The sequence below is a fragment of the Passer domesticus genome, chromosome 1 (genome assembly GCF_036417665.1).
Source record: "Passer domesticus isolate bPasDom1 chromosome 1, bPasDom1.hap1, whole genome shotgun sequence".
Taxonomy (NCBI): domain Eukaryota; kingdom Metazoa; phylum Chordata; class Aves; order Passeriformes; family Passeridae; genus Passer; species Passer domesticus.
In genome coordinates this window covers 108624323-108643815 of record NC_087474.1, presented here as the reverse complement: position 1 = coordinate 108643815, position 19493 = coordinate 108624323, and the positions used below count along the sequence as shown (strand labels likewise).

Below are 19493 nucleotides of genomic sequence, written 5' to 3'. Positions count from 1 at the left end.
TTTTATCTGAATTGGTAATTTTTTCCTTTGTAATTATTACCACACGTGGGGTCTTTTTCTTCTTCTTCTCAAAATTCCAATATTCTGTTTGATTTGCTTTACTACTTACTCCCAAATGTCTTTGTTTACCAATCTCTGACATCAGTTACTAGACAGCTAGAATTAACATGACTGAAAAAACCTATGTCAGCATTGTACACACTCTGTATTCTTGCTTCAAGCAAGTTTTAATGCCAAGAGGTATTACATCTCCTTTATACTAACCACATTACTGAGAGGAGCAGGAAGCGTTTCTTCCTGGAAAAGGCTATAAAACCCATACAGCACGATGTCTAGCAAGACTTCTGCTGGACACATTCTATCTTTTTTAAGTAAAAAAGGAAGACTCTAAAATCATACAGCTGCTTTAGAACCACTCTGTTAAGAGTTCCTCTCCTAAGACAATGAACTAACTACAAGTACTGAAATGACAGCAACAGAGTACATATATGAAATTTGGATCACATTTTTATGGAACTCACTTCAGATCTGTTAAATGCTACTTCTTGCCATGGTGATCTGATTTTAGCTCAAGAATTTTATAAATGTTCCATTATTTTTTAAAATTTATTAATTATGTTATTTAATTTTTAATTAAGTTATAATTTATTATTTCAGTTATTTAATTTTCCACATAGACTGACACCAACATAAACTATGGCAAAGTTTGAACACAAAAGGGTTTAAATTCAGTGTATTCCAGAAAAGTTCTTTTTCTTCTTCAGCAACAGTAAAATATAGCCATGAAATAAAATAAATTCTACTGTTCTTCATCTGCTCAGTCTGTTTCTACTTCTTATGAGAGACAACTTACAAAATTACTTTATGAAACTAAAAGAATCCGTTTTATGGTTTCTGCAGTAACAAAAATAAGTCTCCCAACTTGTCTTTTGCCTTCAACGCCCAATACTGCAAGACTGCCAATACTTTCACAGAAAATAGTGGATATTAACATGAGTCCAGTCACTCTAAGATACACAGCTATCTTCCAGAAATATTTTGTCTTTTGGCTAGGTGCTCAACAAGAACAACAAAGTGTGTTCTATGATATTGGGAAAACAAGTTTATGTTAGGATTTCATAGGGGAAAAAAGGAGTATCAGGCCCAAAATTGTATAAATATACTATGACTTCCCTAGAGCAAAGCATTAAAGAGTTTGCATTTGCTCTCCTACTGCTCTTCTGTACCTCATTTTTCAAGTAGCAACTTAACTCACAAATGAACTGAATGACCTGTTTGTTTAAAAATTATGAAGGAGACACATTTTTCATAAGAAATCTGGAAGCCACACTTAAGCAATTTCCTCTATTTCTAAGGAAAAACATTCATCACTTTAGAAACAAAAATAAGAAAAAAAACTAGAGAGGTGAACTAAATGCACATGCTAAGTAAAGGCTGAAGTTGTTTCTTGTGAATCTGGATAGTCTCTGTAGGTAGCAAATGATACTCCCTACTTCAACATTCTAAAAGAGCATTCCAGATGAAAGCATCCCTTACACCTCAAGAAGGCGAAAATGCCTTTTTTTGTCATGTCAAAAAAGGTGATCTGTGGGGTTTGTTTGTGTGGGCTTTTGTTTGGTTGGGGGGTTCTTTTGTGTGGGTTTTTTACCCCAATCCCATCCATAACAAGCACTGGCATCTTGTTCCTAAAGAAAAAGAACAAAGTATGGCTAAGTGTCACCCTACTTATACACTAATCTGAAATAGTAATTTCTAAAAGAGAGGTCAAACAGTGCTGTTGTACATGTCACTCTGCTCTAACCCTCAGAACTATATTTTTCTTTCCTTTCTTGCATGAAGGCTTTATCCATCCCATGATTTTCCATCCCTTCAGCTCATTCTAGAAATACCTAGTCCCTTCATCTCTCTACAAGAGTCCCATTGCGAGGCATTGGAACCAGCTGGTCATCTTTGAATTTGCAGCCTCTAATCCTACAGCCAAATCCCATTTGAGTATTTCAAACCTCCCACACTACTCTCTTAAACAGAATGGCTCTTTCAAGTGGTGCTTGGCAGCCAAGCTGTACAGCTGAACCACTGCCTTTGTGAGCATCTGTACCACCCTTTCTTACTGAGCCATGCAGCACTTACATGAAGTGACGTGGGACTGTTACGAGAAGAGGTCTGGCTTTTTGATTCACAACTGTTGATGGACAAAAAGTCAAATTTAAATAACAACTAATTTAATGTGAAGTGTTACCAGGAAACTAGCTAATCTTTTCAAATAAAAACCCCTGGACTTCCAAGACTCAGGCAGCACCATAAAATTTCATATGTGATATACAAGGGATATAACATAGAAATATTATATATTTCTGCATGGCAACTGAAAACCAGCTAGTTCTATGGTAACCACAATGTAATTTTCCAATATTTATTCCCTACAACTAGCTACCAAAAAAAAATAATCCTTGTATGACCATGGGACAGCACTTAAACTACTATTTTGACTATTTTGTTTTTTAAATTACCCTAACTGGGGAAGTTTTACTGGAATAAGCTTTCTATAAATAACCAAGATAGCTAAACCTGATGAACTTGTAAAGCAGACACCACACTGCACAGTTCTGCACTGACTGCTGGAAACATCAACAGTACAATCAAAGGACGATCAAAGGACAAGCTCCAAGTTATAGAGATCCACATGAGGACTTGAGCAGAAAAGGAATATCCCATTAGATTAACTTCCAGCAAAACAAGCCTTGCCATAACCTTTTTGCAGTGACTAGCCAATCACTCAAAACAAAAAGGAGCAAAAATCTTGTAGAGTAACTTCAGGTTGTTCAGTCACATGAGTTCGAACATGAATAAAACACTACAAAAATGGTCAAAGGTTAAGCTGGTGCCTTCATCAGGGTCAAGCAAAACAGGGGACAACAAAACAATGCTGGTCTGTCAAGTTTCACACACTGCTTATAAAAGCCATAATCAAAGTGCTACTGCAATGGTCAAATATATGGAGACATGAAACACCTACAACCCTATTGTGTCTCCGTATTTAATGTGCATGCCTTAAGTTCATTAACAACTAATTTGATCCTATAAAAATGAAAAGGCATCCTATAATGGCAATATTCTACAAACTGAAATTTAAAATCATAAATCAACTTCTACCAGAGCCTCCTCTGTTTGCTCATTCATGATGGCCAAAATGTTTTCCAAAATTTAAATAAAAATGGCCTTAAGGAAAAGGGGGCCAAATAACTATCAGAAACATTCTGGCTCATCCACAGGATCAGCCACTGAGGGCTGCTCAGCAGCCTTGCATTACCTTAATCTGACAGTCACAGCCACACAGAAGCTTGGTCCTAAGTGGAGAATCCATTTTACTAATGGGTTTTTCCAAATATTTGCTATTTGTGAAGGACTCAAGATTCCACTACAGATTTATTAATGGTCCTTACTCTAAATTATCACACCACCAGTGTCACATCAAATGTAGTTTCTCCTAGACCTTTCTCCACCAACAAGTATTTTCTTCGCAAACCTCTCCTTCTATTGCTGTATTCTTACTTCCAGAAACCCAGTCTCAGATACATTCACAGAAAGGTTCCTTCTGCAATTTCAAATTTCACTGCTGTTTTCCATCCAAGCAATCCCTGGTTTCCCTGAAGATCTGATGCTCATTTGTGCTTGCAAAGTTTATCTGAATTCCTCTGCACCTGTGTAGTAGCTTTGCTTATAAGCATTCATTATGTGTCACACTGTATCTTTCTCAGGATATCTGGGTTGCACCACCAGAAATTACTGAAAACAAAATTTTCTTCCTCTAAAGACCAATACATAAAGTTGTGACATTGAGGAACAAAAAAGCTAAAGGCAACAATTAAGAATAATATAAAAATACATATTCAACACAAGGCGGAGTCTTTCCCAAGTTAGATGTCAAGATCTAACAATTCTCCTGCAACATTTTGCAAAGGTTATTTTACATATTTAATAGGCTCTCATACACTTTGCTGTCACTTCTCCAATAAGCTTGGAGACTTTGCTTCAAATCACAGCCATTCAACAGCTTCACACATCAATGATTACAAAATTTTAACATGAGCACAGTATCTTCCTTCTCCATTTATTTTCCAAGGGGCACTGGTTGGTGGAAGGCTTCACAGTAAGCATCTATTAAGGGACAGTTCTGATACCTGAGCTATTACAGTAGAAAGCAACACTCAACTTTCAGAAAAGCTGACAACAGACACCATCAAACCCATGGAAGATAGAAATGAACCACAGTGGAAAAGCAGCTGCAAATACCTGTATTCTAAAATGCAGGCTGGGTCAGGCAAAAAAATAATGAAATTCTAAAATGATCACCAGCAAAATAAAGAACATTAGGCATCTTTTCAAAAATTTTGGAAAAATACCAATAAACACCATTTTCCCTCCATTTTCTCTGTGCTAGCCCCAAGAACAAAATTTTCCTAGAACAAATATATAAGAAAAAAAAAAATCAAACTAACAAATACCCTCATACAATCCTGAAAAAGAAATACAGGTGGGATTTGGGGCTGTTCTAAGTAATCTTTAACACAAGCAACAAAACCAATCAGAGATTGTTTCATTGGTAACAACATAAACACTTTACTTTTCATATACCCATATTTTATTTATGTCTTAAAGAGATTTGCTGCAGTAAAGCAAACTTAATTGAGCTCAGAATGCTTGCATTATAAAGATGACCTTGGCTCCCTCTATTTTCAAGGAAATACTAAATTTTAAGTATTCTTGGCATTCAGAGTATATTTTGTTCATGAGTCATCCTATATTCCAGGCATTGAGTGGCTAAATGTCTTACACTCTGCCTCCACCAAAGGCCCCTGCAGAATAACTTACATAAACACAGTTAAGCTCACATTTCAAGTTACTGTGAATACTCAGTTCCCACAAGTTTTATGGTATAATTATCAAATTCTTACAAAAGGCTGCATATAACATTGACAGTGTTAGACTAGAAACTATGCAGCTTTTTTTCATTTGAGTAACCAAGTATGCTCTGTTTCTTCTACCAAAATTATGCACTGGAGTTAATATTGATGGAGCCTTACCAGAGTACTAAAGATATAAAATAAAAATTCATTACAGAAAGACTGGTATTTGTGAAACTGATTTATATGACTGTCCTGGGTTTGCCAGAACAATGACACACAAGAAACTCTGTACAGTGCTGACAGGCCTGCACTGCTGGTCCAAAACAAACCCAGAAATTTAAGTAACTCAAAAGTCTACTACAGTATACTTTGTGTTATTCCTTGAGGCATTTCTGCATTTTCCAGTTCATGTTATGTTCAAACATAAACATGTAAAGAAAATTGTATCCTTTGAAAATAGGAAGTTTAAAAGCAAGGGCCAACATCACCCAAACAATTCCATGAAGAAGCCTTTTTGGTAGTTAGGAAAACTTGCCTCAGCTTTCCAAAAGACAGAGTTGCTCTTTCTCAGGCACTAGCTAGCCAGCATTACTCATCTTTCTTTTGCCTTTGCTGTCAATAAACAAACTACTCAAGAGAAATTCTTCAGGTCAGCAGAACAAATATTTCATAAAGCTCCTCTAACATGGAGAAGACCAAGCAACAACATGCCAAGTTCAATCATGTTAATCGCATGAGGGAAGTTATGAACTAATATTATCTCATAATGCCATCAATAGTTACTACAAATTCAAATATTTGGGAACAAATATATGAACAGCTGTATAAAACAACATATATGCAGAACATCTTCAAGCTCTCCTCTCCCAAGTTCTCTGACAACCTTGAAAACTTGCCACACTAGCACTTTCAATTAAAATAAGGCAAGATTTATAGGGAGAGAGAGAGTATCTTACAAGACATAGCTGGAACAAACAGACAAGCCCTTCAATCCTGTTGTCCACTCTGAAACAGAAGCAGTAAATTCCAACCCCAGCTCAGGCCAGGAAGAATTTTTTTGAGCTTAATTTGGTTAAATTGTCAAAGTGCTTAATTTTTTATGAGAAAAGGGTGATTGGTCCTGTGGAGTAACAGGGGAGGAAAACAAGAGGCGACAAAGTTACCTACCTACAGGTGGTCATCACTCCTCCCCCCAAAAACTTAAAGACAGCTGGACTAAATTACATAGAAAACTCAAGTTCCAGTACAAAATCAGTAATTACTCAGTCAGGTATCTGATATTCAAAGGAAATCAGAATTTTCCACTCTTGTGTTCCTCCCATATGTTAATTCTTACAGCTCCTCTTAGAATTACCACTACCATCGTTTAGAATTCAGCATGTTAAGGTACTGCTAAATGGAAAACACAAGTATACAAATGCCAAAGATGTTATCTCTCCTAATGTATAGACTGAGGTCTAAATCACTTGCTTATTTCCACACAAACATCTTCAACATTCTCAGAAGTAAAGTGCATTAAAATTTCCAGTGTAAAAGCTCACTCAAACCTGAAGTGACATCATGCTAAGTTGATACCCTTAAGGCCATGAACAGAGCTGTACAGACTGAGAAAAGCTTACGTTGGTATTTTCTAATTGCAGTAGGTGTACTGTGTAATAGGATTTGATGTCTTCAGACACTAGTCTCACACGGAAACCTGTTTCACTGAATGTCATAACTTCTTCTTCTTTTGTTGGCCAGTATTGTGCACACTTCACCTAAGGATTTTTTTTAAGAGAAATAAAAAGAAGGGAAAAGAAGAGAAAATAAAAAAAGAAAATACTTGTTAAATATCCTAGTATCTTAGGCTTTGCATGTGCACATTCTGAGTCCACATGTTTCAATACAGTAGACTCAAATACCTGCTGCCACTTTGAGGAATTCCTAAAGTCCATAATGTTTACAGCCAAGTTACTACAACTGTTTCAGTGGCAATTATGCATTCCATTTTTATGTGTTTATGCTTTCCTCCATCACATGGCTAATAAAATTTGAGATACATCTTAAGCCTTCTCTCTCCCCCCTCTAGTTCTCTACAGGGAACTGAGATGCCTGCTCAGCTCTTTCAGCATTTCCCCCCTTTGTTTCTGACTTGCACACCTGCACATTTATAGAACTCATCTATCACACCCAGTTCTATCCAGGCTTACTGAATACTGGAAGGTTCTGGTGAAACAAAAGAATTAGCTAACAAACCAATGCAAAACTACTCTTTGTCTTGTATTCCTCTTGCTCTGCACTCAAGCCTTCTGTAGGAAAATTTTTAGGTGACTTTTTAACAGACCAGTCAAATTTTTTCATGACTGCATTGAATAAAAAACAAACCTCAAATTACATGCAATTATAACAAAAATCTGCAATGTTTTTAGGCACCGTAGCAGAAAAACTACATCATAACAGCAGATCTGTGTATTCTGAATATATGTGTATTCTGCCACTACAATTCTACATTTAGAAGAATTAATCTAAAGATACTTTTTTTCCCACCTTCCATTTTGTTCTGGGAACATCTCACACTGCCTCTACTCCTCACTGTACATCCTTTTTCAGAATGCTACTTTCACCTTTCAGGATGTACATTTGTTAGATGTTCTTTTCACCAAACTGAACTGGATGTCTTAGCTCCCTCACTTCACTGTCATATTAAATACACATTACAATGCTCATCAGTGAGAACATCTGTTAGTTCTTCTAATGTAACAATCAAACATTGCTCAACTGTATTCAAATTGTGTGGCATATTTTACAACTTCATGCCTAATGTCACTTACCGATTCTTTTTCAACAATCCTGTTCAACATGACAACTGCTTTGGTTTTTTGTTGCCATACCATTAGCCAAAAATGACAACATGTATTAGGTAGTGGACCCTGCATAGTAAAAAACACAAAAATAGGCATGAGAATGTATAGGCAAAGCAGTGTTTGACCACAGTTAATAGTTCACTGTGGGAAACAGGAAAGAGTCTTCCCCTTAAGTTTAAACAAATTATTAATAGAATTATAGAAACGGCAGGCAAGAAAGTAGCCACAGATCATTCCAGGACATAAAAAGGTTGGGGTTTTTTTTTAAGGAAAAAAATACCAAAGAAAACCAAACAACAAAACAGTAAGAACTCGGGGAATGGTTATTTTGCTTTAAGCATCCCTACTGTTGGGCTGTTAGAAGAAAAGCTACTGCAGGCATGCTCAGAAGGTACAAGATGGCTTAAGGGGTAGAAGTATTGTTGCAACATATTTCCAAAAGAACTGAAGAAAAGTGGAAGAAGTATTTCAGAAGCTTCATATGCAGTAAATTACTCATACTTCAATATCCCCTTTAGCTTTTCTTAAAACATAATCTATTAGCAACTACAACACACTGAGGTATTGTAATTCATGTAATAATGATATATTTTTAATTCATGGAGATAAGAAACAATCCAAATATGAATTAAAACTGTACAAATCCCCCTCCCTAGATTCTCAATCCCTGTAATAACCCAGTAATTGTACTGCTTACCTGTGTTAAAATATAATATCTCTGGGCTTCTTCTATGACCACTAGGCTGGCATTGATATAGTCATTCTCAGTGTTCTGGAGTTTTACACGACTGTGATCATCTAAAATTCAAAGGAAATTAAGAATTAATGACGCATCCATCTTGATGAATACTCTCTAACAGGGCAAGTTTAGGTGTAAGTCTAGTCTACAAGCAACTAGTACTAAATTCTGCTGTATGACCCAAACTACAAATAAAAGAGAAACTAATTTCTCAAATAACTTTGATAACTGTCCCATTCTCCCACTGGCATTCTATCAGAGTAATTTCAGACAGCTATTAATAGAAGCTGCTCAGAAAACTGGAATACCTATTTGAAAAAAAAAAAACCCCAAGCAAACAAAATTACCCTCCCACATAAGCCTAAAGGTCCTCACAGTCATCCCTCAACAGTTACATTTCCTTAATACAACAGCACCACAACTCACACCAGACAACACTGCCCTATCACACCAGATCACTCCACAGCATTATTTCCTAAGTTCATTATTTCCTAAATTCCAAGATTTTTGGTGAACTGAAGTTTCAAAGGTTGGCATAGAATCATAAAGTTAAGCTCACACAGCTAAAAAAAAAACCCAGTAAAGTCTACTTGCAGTAGTAATTCAAGCCAGGCTTGAATTTGATAAATTTCATTTTCCCTGTAAGCTGTTGTTAAATATTATACAACACAAAAAATACTAACAAAGGCACATGCAAAACCAAAAAGAGTCAACAAATCATCCAATTAAATGAAGCCTAATCTCACAACATTGTTTAATTTCAAAATTACACAAGCAAGACTGACGATTCCCCTTTTTATGGCAGAGGCAAGCAAAGGACTCTGTTTAAAATTCTACCATTAATATGAGAAAGATTATCATACTGTCAAACTAAAAAACTGCATAATAAAAAGTCATTGTGGTTGCTTCTGGAACCTTTTAATATGTGATTTATGAACCTCTAGGAGACATTTAGGTAATCAGACTTGTTCACAGTAAGTAATCCTTCAGCCATTTATCAGTCACTGTATTAAATAAACAGTACTTTCAGTTTAAAATTTGTACACAGCAGCATGCTGGAAAATGAGATTCAACTGACTGTAAACCTCCTGAAGCTCAACACCTAGCAGAATAAGAAGAGTAAATAAAAAATAGCAAACTAAAATTACTTCAAGAAACTTCAACATATCTGAGGAAGAGATGGAAGAGATTCCATAAGGAAACTGACAGCAGAGGGAATTACGATGCAATACCAGTTTTTACAACTAAATTCAACTAGTCTGACACACAAAACTCAATTAGGGCCCAGACTGCTGTTAAAATGCCAGTCCACCCATCCTTGCACCAGAAGGCTCACAAACACTTTGGGAAACACACAAAGACATGAGCAACTACCAAGTATCAAATTCAGCACAACTACAATAGATGAACTCACAGCCAGCCTGTGCAGCACAAGGCTTATCTCAGAAATCATAAATATAAACCTGAATAGGCAAAAAACTAATGGCAATCAAAAACAGTTACTCTTGTATGGTTTAATATGAATACTTTCCATGTGTTTGGAAACCTGGAAAAAGTACATTTACTAGGTCTTGATCTGCCTTTACATTCTACCTCATCTATCTGCTATTGGTAACCACCGAAGATCATCTTGTTGGATTTGAGTAAAGAAGTCAACAATGAAGTGGAATTGTTTTGCTGCTGCTGAAGCACTCAAATTTGGGGCTGTTGCCCCACCTCCCTTAGCTCCTAGCTTTTATATGCAGTCACATACGAATGCGCAGAGAACAGAAAAATACTGCAAATTTATTTTTGATGTAAAAGCATGAGAAAAACACTGGGTTGGTCTGTTTTCATTAGCATTCTAGCTGTAAGACAACACCACTTTAATTTTCAGGAGTCTTAAAAGATTTATGATACCCCTGTGTGAAGAAAAAAAAATATTATCAAAGCCAAGACACAGCAAAATTAAGACACATGTGCATTTTAAAGTAAAATATATCTCTTTGTATTATTTTGCCAGGATAGGAAAGCATTACTTTTTCCTTTCATGTATCACTTTATCTGAAATGTTTCTACTGGAAAGAAACCAAGACCTCTGTAAATATTACATGTCATTTGCCAACAGGAAAAACTTAAGATCTTGTTATAGTAAATCACACATACCGGTACCAGTGTTCTCGGAAAGGTGACGCAAGCAAGCTCTGTTAACAGTTTAATCACCCAGCGGCAGCTGCTGAACTGCTGCCAGGGACAAATAACTGCAGCCTCTAAGGAGGTTTCCTACTTTAATCCTTACTTTCTCAGATTCAGTTTTTCCCTTCTTATAAATTTTGCTTTGTAAACATGACAAATAAAAGTTCTGCAAGTTGTTTTTTTTTTAAGTCCCTTTAATAACTAATTCTATGTACAGACAGCCTCCCTCTCCCTCCCCAACTAAAACAGAGGAGATCCTGCAAGTACTCTGGCAGACAGTCCACAGGACAAAAAAAAAACCACACTAGAATATATTGATTTCTCTTCTTTCAAGGGATGAGGTTCTTAAAGGACACAATGACCTAGAAACCTCATTCAAATCCTGGCTTGCTTTTCTGAATTAACTGAAGCAAGCCAACTTTTGACAGTGAGTTAGCTGTAATACATTTCCCGTATGTATATAACTTCCAGTTACAAAGTACTTAGATTTATATGAACGATAAACCTATCTTTAAGATAAGATTTAGCTTGTGTTGCCATGCCCTGCCCACAGCAGCTAAAATACAGTACTGCTTTTCTGAAGAGCTAATTCCCCTATTTCGACAAAACTGAAAAGGAAGTGGAAACCTTAAAAATTATTCTCATTCTGGCTCCTGCACTGAGAAAAAACACTCCCAGAACGACCCTATCTGAGTAAGCAAGTTCTGATTACCCATTTCCAGTGGAACCCCATCCCACTGACAATACCTCCCATGCATCAAATAATGCCAGAACTTCACAACACTCATCAGTCTGCTCACCTCCTGCTTAATAGAAAATGACAGATCCAGTTAAAATCAAGATACAAAATGTTTGGCCTTTTACACCACACGGTTCTTGCAGTTGGTTAATGAAAGGTTTTCATTATAAAACAAGTGTGTTTGTAGAACACTGTATAACTTCAAAATTATATTTTATCCAAGAGATGTGTCTGATCCCCCAAATATACAGCCATTAACAATAGAGGAAGGAGAAACGCTACTTAGTGGATTAAAGAAAGTCATAAATCAAACATGCAGCCACCGCAAGCCATCCTAGTGACCCTGGCTAACCTTTCCCGCCTACCAACAAATCCCTTCCATTTCACTAATCTAAATCTAGTCTATCTGAGCTGCTAAATTATTAAAATTTGCAATACTCCGTCACTAGACTTCCAGTCTCAAGTTTCAGAGGTAGCTTAAGGCAAAGGAAAGGCAAAATGACTTCTCACCACCCTGTCACTGGCTGTACACAATGAATGCCATCGTATCAGTCATGGCCTAGCTCACCACTGAAACGTATTCATACCAAAAGATGCATGTCACTACTGCACAGCATCCTTACAATTGTAAGCAGGATTACAGGAAAAAATATTAAGGCACATTAAAGCATGTTTATATCAGCATGTGCTATAAAATTCTCCTCTTCCCCAACCTCAAAGGAAGAAATATCTCCAAACTCAATAGCACCTTGAGTTTATTTTGCAATGTTTCATGTGGTAAGACGTTTTAGAGAATCATTAGATAACATCACAAAAATCACTAATGTCAGCTTCTAATACTTCAAGAAATGCAGCAGGCTTATTCTGGGCTGAACACCTCCCTGTTCTCAGCACGTCCACTTGAAGCACAGGACAGAAAGGGAACAAACATTCCCGCAATGATAATTAATCAGCACCAACTCTGTTCCCTGCAAAACACAATTCTCTTCATGTTCCTCTCCTGTACTCCATGCCAACTGTAAGCCTATGGTTGAAAGATCTGACATAAAATCTACTCAAGGCCACAGGAAGAAAACATGAGAAATCACTACCTTGCAAGATCTTCCAAAAGCAACATGATCTATCAGCAAAAATGCTCAGATGACCCAGGTTCTTGAGCAACACACCACATTACAAAGGAAGGCTGAAGAGAAAATTGTGTAAACCCCCATCTACCCTTCCAAAGCAAAAAGCAAAAAAAAAATCCTGCCAATTTTGCTGAGGGGATTTCCTTCTTGCCTGTAAATCTGGGACCTCAGCTCTAAAGGTGTTTACAGTCAATCTGAGACACTAGACTCCTCTGGTAAGAACTGAGGTTAAGATTTAGAAGCAAAGTTAATTACAGAAATCTTTGGAGTTTCATTAAAATTATTAATAAAGAATAACAACCTCACAAGTTACTTTCCTCTGTTAACAACATTTTCTGAGAAATGGTTTCATCTGTCCGGAAATGACTGGCTGTCAAACCAAACCTATTTCAGATTAACTTCCTGTTTCAGTACTATGAAGCCAAAATACTCCTCTGCCTATTCTAGACTAATACCAAACTATTAGACTGCTATTTTTTTTCATCTAGGCAGTAATTCTTGAGGGCTTTTACCAAACCAAACTTACATATGCTACAGATCTTTAGCCAACAAAAACGGACACTAACAGAAATACTCATGAAACAGGAAACAGTGTGAAACTCAACCGTAATGGGCAGAGATGCTTAGCCTTTCCCAGCAAACAGAAAAAAATTTTATCCAGAAATGTATGTAACAGACAGAAGTTTGTTTCAGTGTACTTGTCCCAGGTATCACAGTTGAAATGGGGCAAACCAACCCAAAATATTTTTTCCTGGACTTGCAATTGAGATATTTCCCGTAAAATTGAACAACCTTTGCACTTCCTCTTGCAGACACACCACCTCAGATTTTAGACAGGCTTAGCAGCTACCGCAGTCAACAAACCATTTTCTCATTGCTTTTGGAGAAATAAAACTCTTTCTTTAAAGTATGTCTTTCAGTATGATTAAGTAGCTAGATATTAAAAGTCCAACAGCTGGTTCTGAAGGCCTTTGGCTATTTGAGAATATTAGTACCACCCATTTTTCATCTAAACACTGTTAAAAAGCAGCAAAATTTACAAAGTGAAGGACTGAGACATCAAGATTGTGTGAGACTGAGTTGTCTCACATTTCTGCAACACCAAGTCCCTGCATACATGCACCACAATTAGATGTGTTCACCACAGTTATCAAACCATGCAGCTTATATCCCAGCTGCTTTGAAATTTAGGCACTGCTACCTTGAAATCTTATTTATCATACACTCCCCTCCAGGCCTCCTTCTGCTCCTGACTCTCGTTGTTCTAACTGATGCAACTGAGTCATATTTAAAAATACAGAAGTGAAATTCAGGAGGAATTAACTAGTTCAAATACAGTGTTTTGCTCTGTTCTCCTCATACAGCTTTGTTCCTAGTGCCCAGTTCTGCACGCTATCTAGGTGGACCAATTCAAACCATCCTTCTTTCATAAATGCTAGAAACTGACACATTATTCATAAAATTCACCATCTTATTCAGTTCATTCATCATGTAATAATCTATGTCAGAGTGTGACAGAAAAGCTCTAGCTTTTTCCTAAGCCAAACCACTACTTCAATACCAGATTTTATCTGTCTTTCTGCTTTTGCACTGGGTCCAGGAATTAACACAATCATTTGTATTTTTTCTACTGGCTAAATATGCATTTCAGAAGCAGGTTTTGCCATGACTAAAGCAGAAGCGTTTGATGTTCCTCACTGCTATAAAAGGTATGCCATGATTAAGTAAAATATTGAGCTCCACATAACTGCAGGAGATGAATACAAGTCACATCCGTAAGGTATTACTGGAGGCATTATTAGATATTACTTAAATAAAACCATGTATTTTTATTTCTTTTAAAAACACTGTTTTTAAAAAGAAAAAAGCACAAACAGTTTGAAAGTATATTTTCACTCTCTACATAAATTACAGTCATGTATGGGAGAAACAGTAGATAAATGCACAGATACAGTGTCTGACATGGAAATTGTACAGGATGTTAGACCCAGGACTAGAACCTAGGACTTCTGGGCTCACATCTCATTTTCTACCTTCTCATCTTAAACCCCCACTGCAACTTAGATATGAAACAGAAATTGAATAAACATCTCTTTCAGCACTGGTAAGATGCCAATGCTGTGCTGCAACAGGACAGCAAAGCTGGGACACCCAAGTGCCTCCGCACAGACCGACACGTGTCCACCAGAGGCCTGGCTCCATTTCCTGAGCCTGTGGTGGAAGTCAGTCAGCCTTGCCTCATCTGAGGCATCTTCCCAGTGCTGGACTTTCCTCCAATGCACTGAATTCCTAGGCTGAGTTCCATCAGCCTGTGTGGGAAATGGATTTATAGAAAATTTCAGGGGGGGTTCAGCACCATGCCAGACTGGACCCATTTGGTAGGAATTCTCTGTGCCAGTGGAGCATCCTGGCAGCAGCCTAAGGAGCAGCACTGCATCTGAGCAGTGTGACTCAACCCAGGACCCTTTCTGGGCCATTTTGAGAAGTGCTATGCACATGCTGTCACCACAACTCTCAACTGGAAACAAGGAGCTCAGCACTTCTCCAAATCTCAGAAGAGGTATTCAGATCAACTGAAGCAAAAAGCCCCAGTATACCAGCAACCCTCCAAAAACTCTAGATCCAGTAACAAGGTGGTTTTCAGGACCCTTCAGTATTCTGGGAAACTTCATAAGGAACACAAACATGTTATCTGTCCCAACTTTAATATACTGAAAAAAAAAAAATAAAGCTGTATCATTTCCCCCCTATCTGTAGCTCACATATCTTTTTGCAGTAATTTTGGCTTATAATTTCTGAAGTAAAATGCTGATGAAAAGAAGCCCACAGCATCTCTGCAGCAGAGAAGCTGGTCTAAAAAAAGTTTTTTTTCATGTGAGACATAAGTTCATTAAGTCAAAAAGACCATTTTATGGCAATTAGAAGTAAAAAGCACTCCATACCTTATTTACTATATGAGCAAAACCAACAAAATTTCAAGCATTTTTTAAAGCAACAGTAGAAATTGAGTGGCATTTATCCACACCATCTTAAAAACGTGCTGAATCCCTCAGTTCAAAAAGAAAACATTCCTTTCAGTCAAGGTGTACTAACTTAACCTCTATACTCATTTTTTACAACAGATAAAGCAAATCAAATAAATCATTTCCCCATGAGAAAAACACTTCTAAAACATTACTCTGCAGCTCACAAAAATTAACCTATACACTAATACCTTTGATTTGCAACCATCTCTCATTCACCATTCAGCACAATGAGCTTAACATGCAGAGTCTTCTCCCTCCTGTCATACACATTTGTGTATGTGTTACCAAAAATCCCATTTACATTTATCAGAGGACACATGCCTACAGAAATAAACAAAATGCCAAATTTGCAATGACCATGATTTATCACCTCCTGCGTTGACAGGGTAAGAGAAGGTCTAATAAGTTTAGTTGCAAAGATTGCAGAAAAGGTACTCACATGGACTAACATCTCTGTATCTGTTTCGATTTCTGTTTTCTGGATATTTTGCAACTCTGTGAGGGTAGTCACTGGATTTATGTCGGATTTCCTTAAAAAGACAAAACAAATAATTGACTTATAGCCAGCAACCTGATTAACATTCTACACATATTATTAATTAAGCAGCATTACTAATAATTAACATTTGTTTAAACCAAGTTTTACTGCCCCTAGTGTCATTTTTCACTCAGAAGATGCATTTCATTCATGGCCAAACTGCTACCATATAGATCTTCCTACATTTGGCTAAAACTACCAAATGTAAGCACCATCTGACAAGCAACTGATGCATCAGGATCCAAGGGCAAAAAAGACCCCTAATCCCAGATATTTATTATGCTTACAGTTTACCTCAGAGCTGCACATTATCTCCCAAAGCAGTAAGGGACTCAGATGCAACAGCAGTATTCTGCTGGCTCCTTTAAAGCAATTGGCAGCATAAAACCCCACAAACTTAAGTGAGCCAGTTAATGGGTTTATGGCTGCTATTAAGGCCATAGGATTATTCTTGGTGGTTTGATGGCTCATCCCATACAGCTGTAGTTATATATGAACCAATATAAGAATTCTGGAGTCACAAATATCAATGGGAATCAAAGCCTGCTCTCCCACGCATTAACACAAACCTTCTAATAATGTAAGAGATATTCAGACTCACACACTATTTTAAGGACCCTACTGTTCACACGTTCTGAATGTTCTGCTTTATTGATTTCTTCCCTGAGGGCACCTTTTCTAAGGCTTCACTGGGATATACAGAATTACCTTATGTAGAAAACTGAAAATGGCCTTCAGTGTATTCTGCTCTGTATTTATAGCTCTGTACTGATGCCATCTCAGCAGAAACGTTGCACAGTACAGAATTAACAATATTTTACTTTGAATTCTCCTTCTGTTTTTAGATTATGTTGCTACATTTGATCATTATGTCCCAAAGGGCATTTAAACTTCTTATTACAACTGAGCATTCTTTGGTCTTCTCAATGTTCCCACTATCTTTGTCTTCAAACTTCCTAAACAGTCTAGTCTATTCCCAGACAATGAACACAGCCAGAAAGGGCATCAGCGGAAATATAACGTACAAAAGAAAGCTCCAATTTTTAGCACTGGTTGCATGACCTTTCTTTAAAATGCACTGCAAAGAACATAAATCAACAATGTGGAGCAGCAACTGCCAAGCACCAATACTCCACATATTTGTATAAAAACCTCTTGATCTATTCGGTTTTCTGTTTTGAAACAGACACTGGAACTTCTCTTGTTTACATGGCTGACAAGCTTTGGGAACTTGCTCGAGGAACGAATGGATCTGGCAGGCATTCATATCCAAGTTTCCAGGAAAGGTAAATTTTGTATTACTCAGTAACAGGATACAACATATTTTGTTTCTTAAAGCACCTGCACCATCAGTGCACAGAAACAGACCCATGTTTTGGTAAAGAAACATTAAAATAGCTAGAAACACTTCTACAGTGATGGTGTGGGAGGGTGAGCTTGCTAAAAAGAATTAAACTTAAACAAATTTAATGAATAATTCAGAAATCAGTTTTCCCACATAATATCCAGCCACCACACAGAATCACAGCACATCCTGAGCTGGAAGGGACCCACAAAGACCAACAAGTCCAACTCCTGACTCTGCACAGAATACCCCAAAGAAGCACAGCATGTGCCTGAAAGCACTGTCCAAACCCTTCCTGAACTCCGGCAGGCTTGGTGCTACATCCTACTTATTTTGTAATACAGATATATATATATACAAAACTGCAACATCTGAAATATTACAGTAGAGATACTGTATTTGAATAATATATAAATCAAATAAATTATTAGTTTAACAGAGAAAAAGCGTAATTTGAAGTCAGTAAAGAAAACTTTGGGGTTCAGTTCTCTTCCCTCATTTGAGAAATAGTGCTATAAAATACTGTGGGCTGAAATAACTGCTCTAGCGACACCAGCTGATACATAATGCCCGTTTTATGGGACTGACTGTTCTCGGAAGTTCTTAATCTCCTTCAAAAATATCGCAAATACTGCATTTTATTTACTGGCACAGGCGCAGAGCCCCCGCAGCAGACGCCGAGCTGGCCAAGGCAGCGGGAACGGGGGCTGAGGAGGCAGCACGGCTGCCTGAGGAGCCGCACGAACCAGCGCAGGGGGGGCACCCAAGCCCTGGCCGAACCCGTACTATGGGGCACGGGTTCCCATGCGGCCCGCAAGCCGCGGCAGTCCCCGGGGCACTGTCCCAGGGGGCAGTCCCAGGGCGCTGTCCCGGCTCGCTCCGGCCCCGCTCCGGGAGCCCCGGGCGCAGCGCGGAGCCGGAGCCGCCGCCGAGCCCGCGCACGCGCCCCGCCCCGCGCCTGCGCGCCACCGCCCCCCGCCCGAGCCCGCCCCGAGTGCGCACGCGCAGCGCTTGCCCGCGGCTCCGCCGCTCGCACCTGAGGGCGAGAGTCGCGTTGGCCCAGCGACTTCCGCTCTCCCCGCTGCTGAGGCGGCGGCGGAGCCGCACGCCAGGCACGGGCGCTGCCGGCCCCGCGGGTCTCTCCCCCCCCCCCACCCCGCCCTTCCTCCCTCCCTCCCTGCTGCTCTCCGGCTAGAGCCGGCCACGCCGCTCGGCTCACCAGATAACGCGCCTGCCAGTCGTTCGTGGCGTCGATCTCCTGGAACTCCTGCTCGATGGCGGCGGACATGATGGTGGCGGCGGCCGCCAGGGCGCGCGAGCCTGTCCGCAGGAGGCCGAGCGGCGAGCCCGCACCCGCTCGCGCGCAGCCCCCCGCCTCGCGGCAGCGGCGGGCGCGCACATACGCTCGCGACCGGGTGTCCCGCAGCCGGCGCCGGGCGCATGCGCGGCCTTGGCCCCGCCCACCGAGGGCAGTGGAGATCACGCCTCCCCGGCACGAGGAGGCGGGAAGCACCTGGGGTGACGTCACTGGCGCGGCGGGGGGCGGGGCCGCACTCAGGTGTCGCGGGGCTCGGCAGGGCCGGGGACTGCGGTCGCCAGAGGAAAAATGTCACAAAAATCACGGACTCAGTTCGGTTGGAAAAGATATCCGAGATCATCGAGTCCATCCTTTGGCCGAACAACTAGACCATGAGCACCTGCAGGCACGGTGACTCCATCCCCTCGCTGGGCAGTCCGTCCCAGTATTTAATCGCCCTTTCTGTGAAGAATTTCTTCCTAAAGTCCAACCCGAACCGCCCCTGGTGCAGCCTGAGGCCATGTCTTCTCGTCACGTCGCTGGCTGCCCGGGAGAAGAGACCGACCCCCAGCTGGCCAAAATCTCCTGTCAGGCAGGTGTAGAGAGCGATAGGGTCACCCCCGAGCCGCCTCTTCCTTCTCCAGGCTAAACACCCCCAGCTCCTCACAGGGTGTGCTCCAGATCCTTCACCAGCTCCATTGCCCTGCTCGGGAGACGCTACAGAACCCCAATGTCCTTCTGTACTGAGGGGCCCAGA

General features: G+C 39.6%; 1 protein-coding gene across 3 annotated transcripts in view; it reads right to left on the bottom strand.

Moving 5' to 3' along the window:
• Positions 1–18868, bottom strand: part of PTPN2 (protein tyrosine phosphatase non-receptor type 2) — a 35640-nt gene extending 16772 nt beyond the window's left edge. For all 3 annotated transcript variants that reach the window (XM_064433231.1, XM_064433236.1, XM_064433225.1), the window contains exons 1-5: positions 18659–18868; positions 15996–16086; positions 8448–8548; positions 7718–7816; positions 6527–6664 (exon numbers count right to left, since the gene is read on the bottom strand). In XM_064433231.1, coding sequence (XP_064289301.1) covers positions 6527–6664; positions 7718–7816; positions 8448–8548; positions 15996–16086; positions 18659–18727 — 498 coding nt within the window. In that variant the 5' untranslated portion in view covers positions 18728–18868. The remainder of the gene's footprint in view (positions 1–6526; positions 6665–7717; positions 7817–8447; positions 8549–15995; positions 16087–18658) is intronic.
• Between the last annotated feature and the right edge of the window lie 625 nt (positions 18869–19493).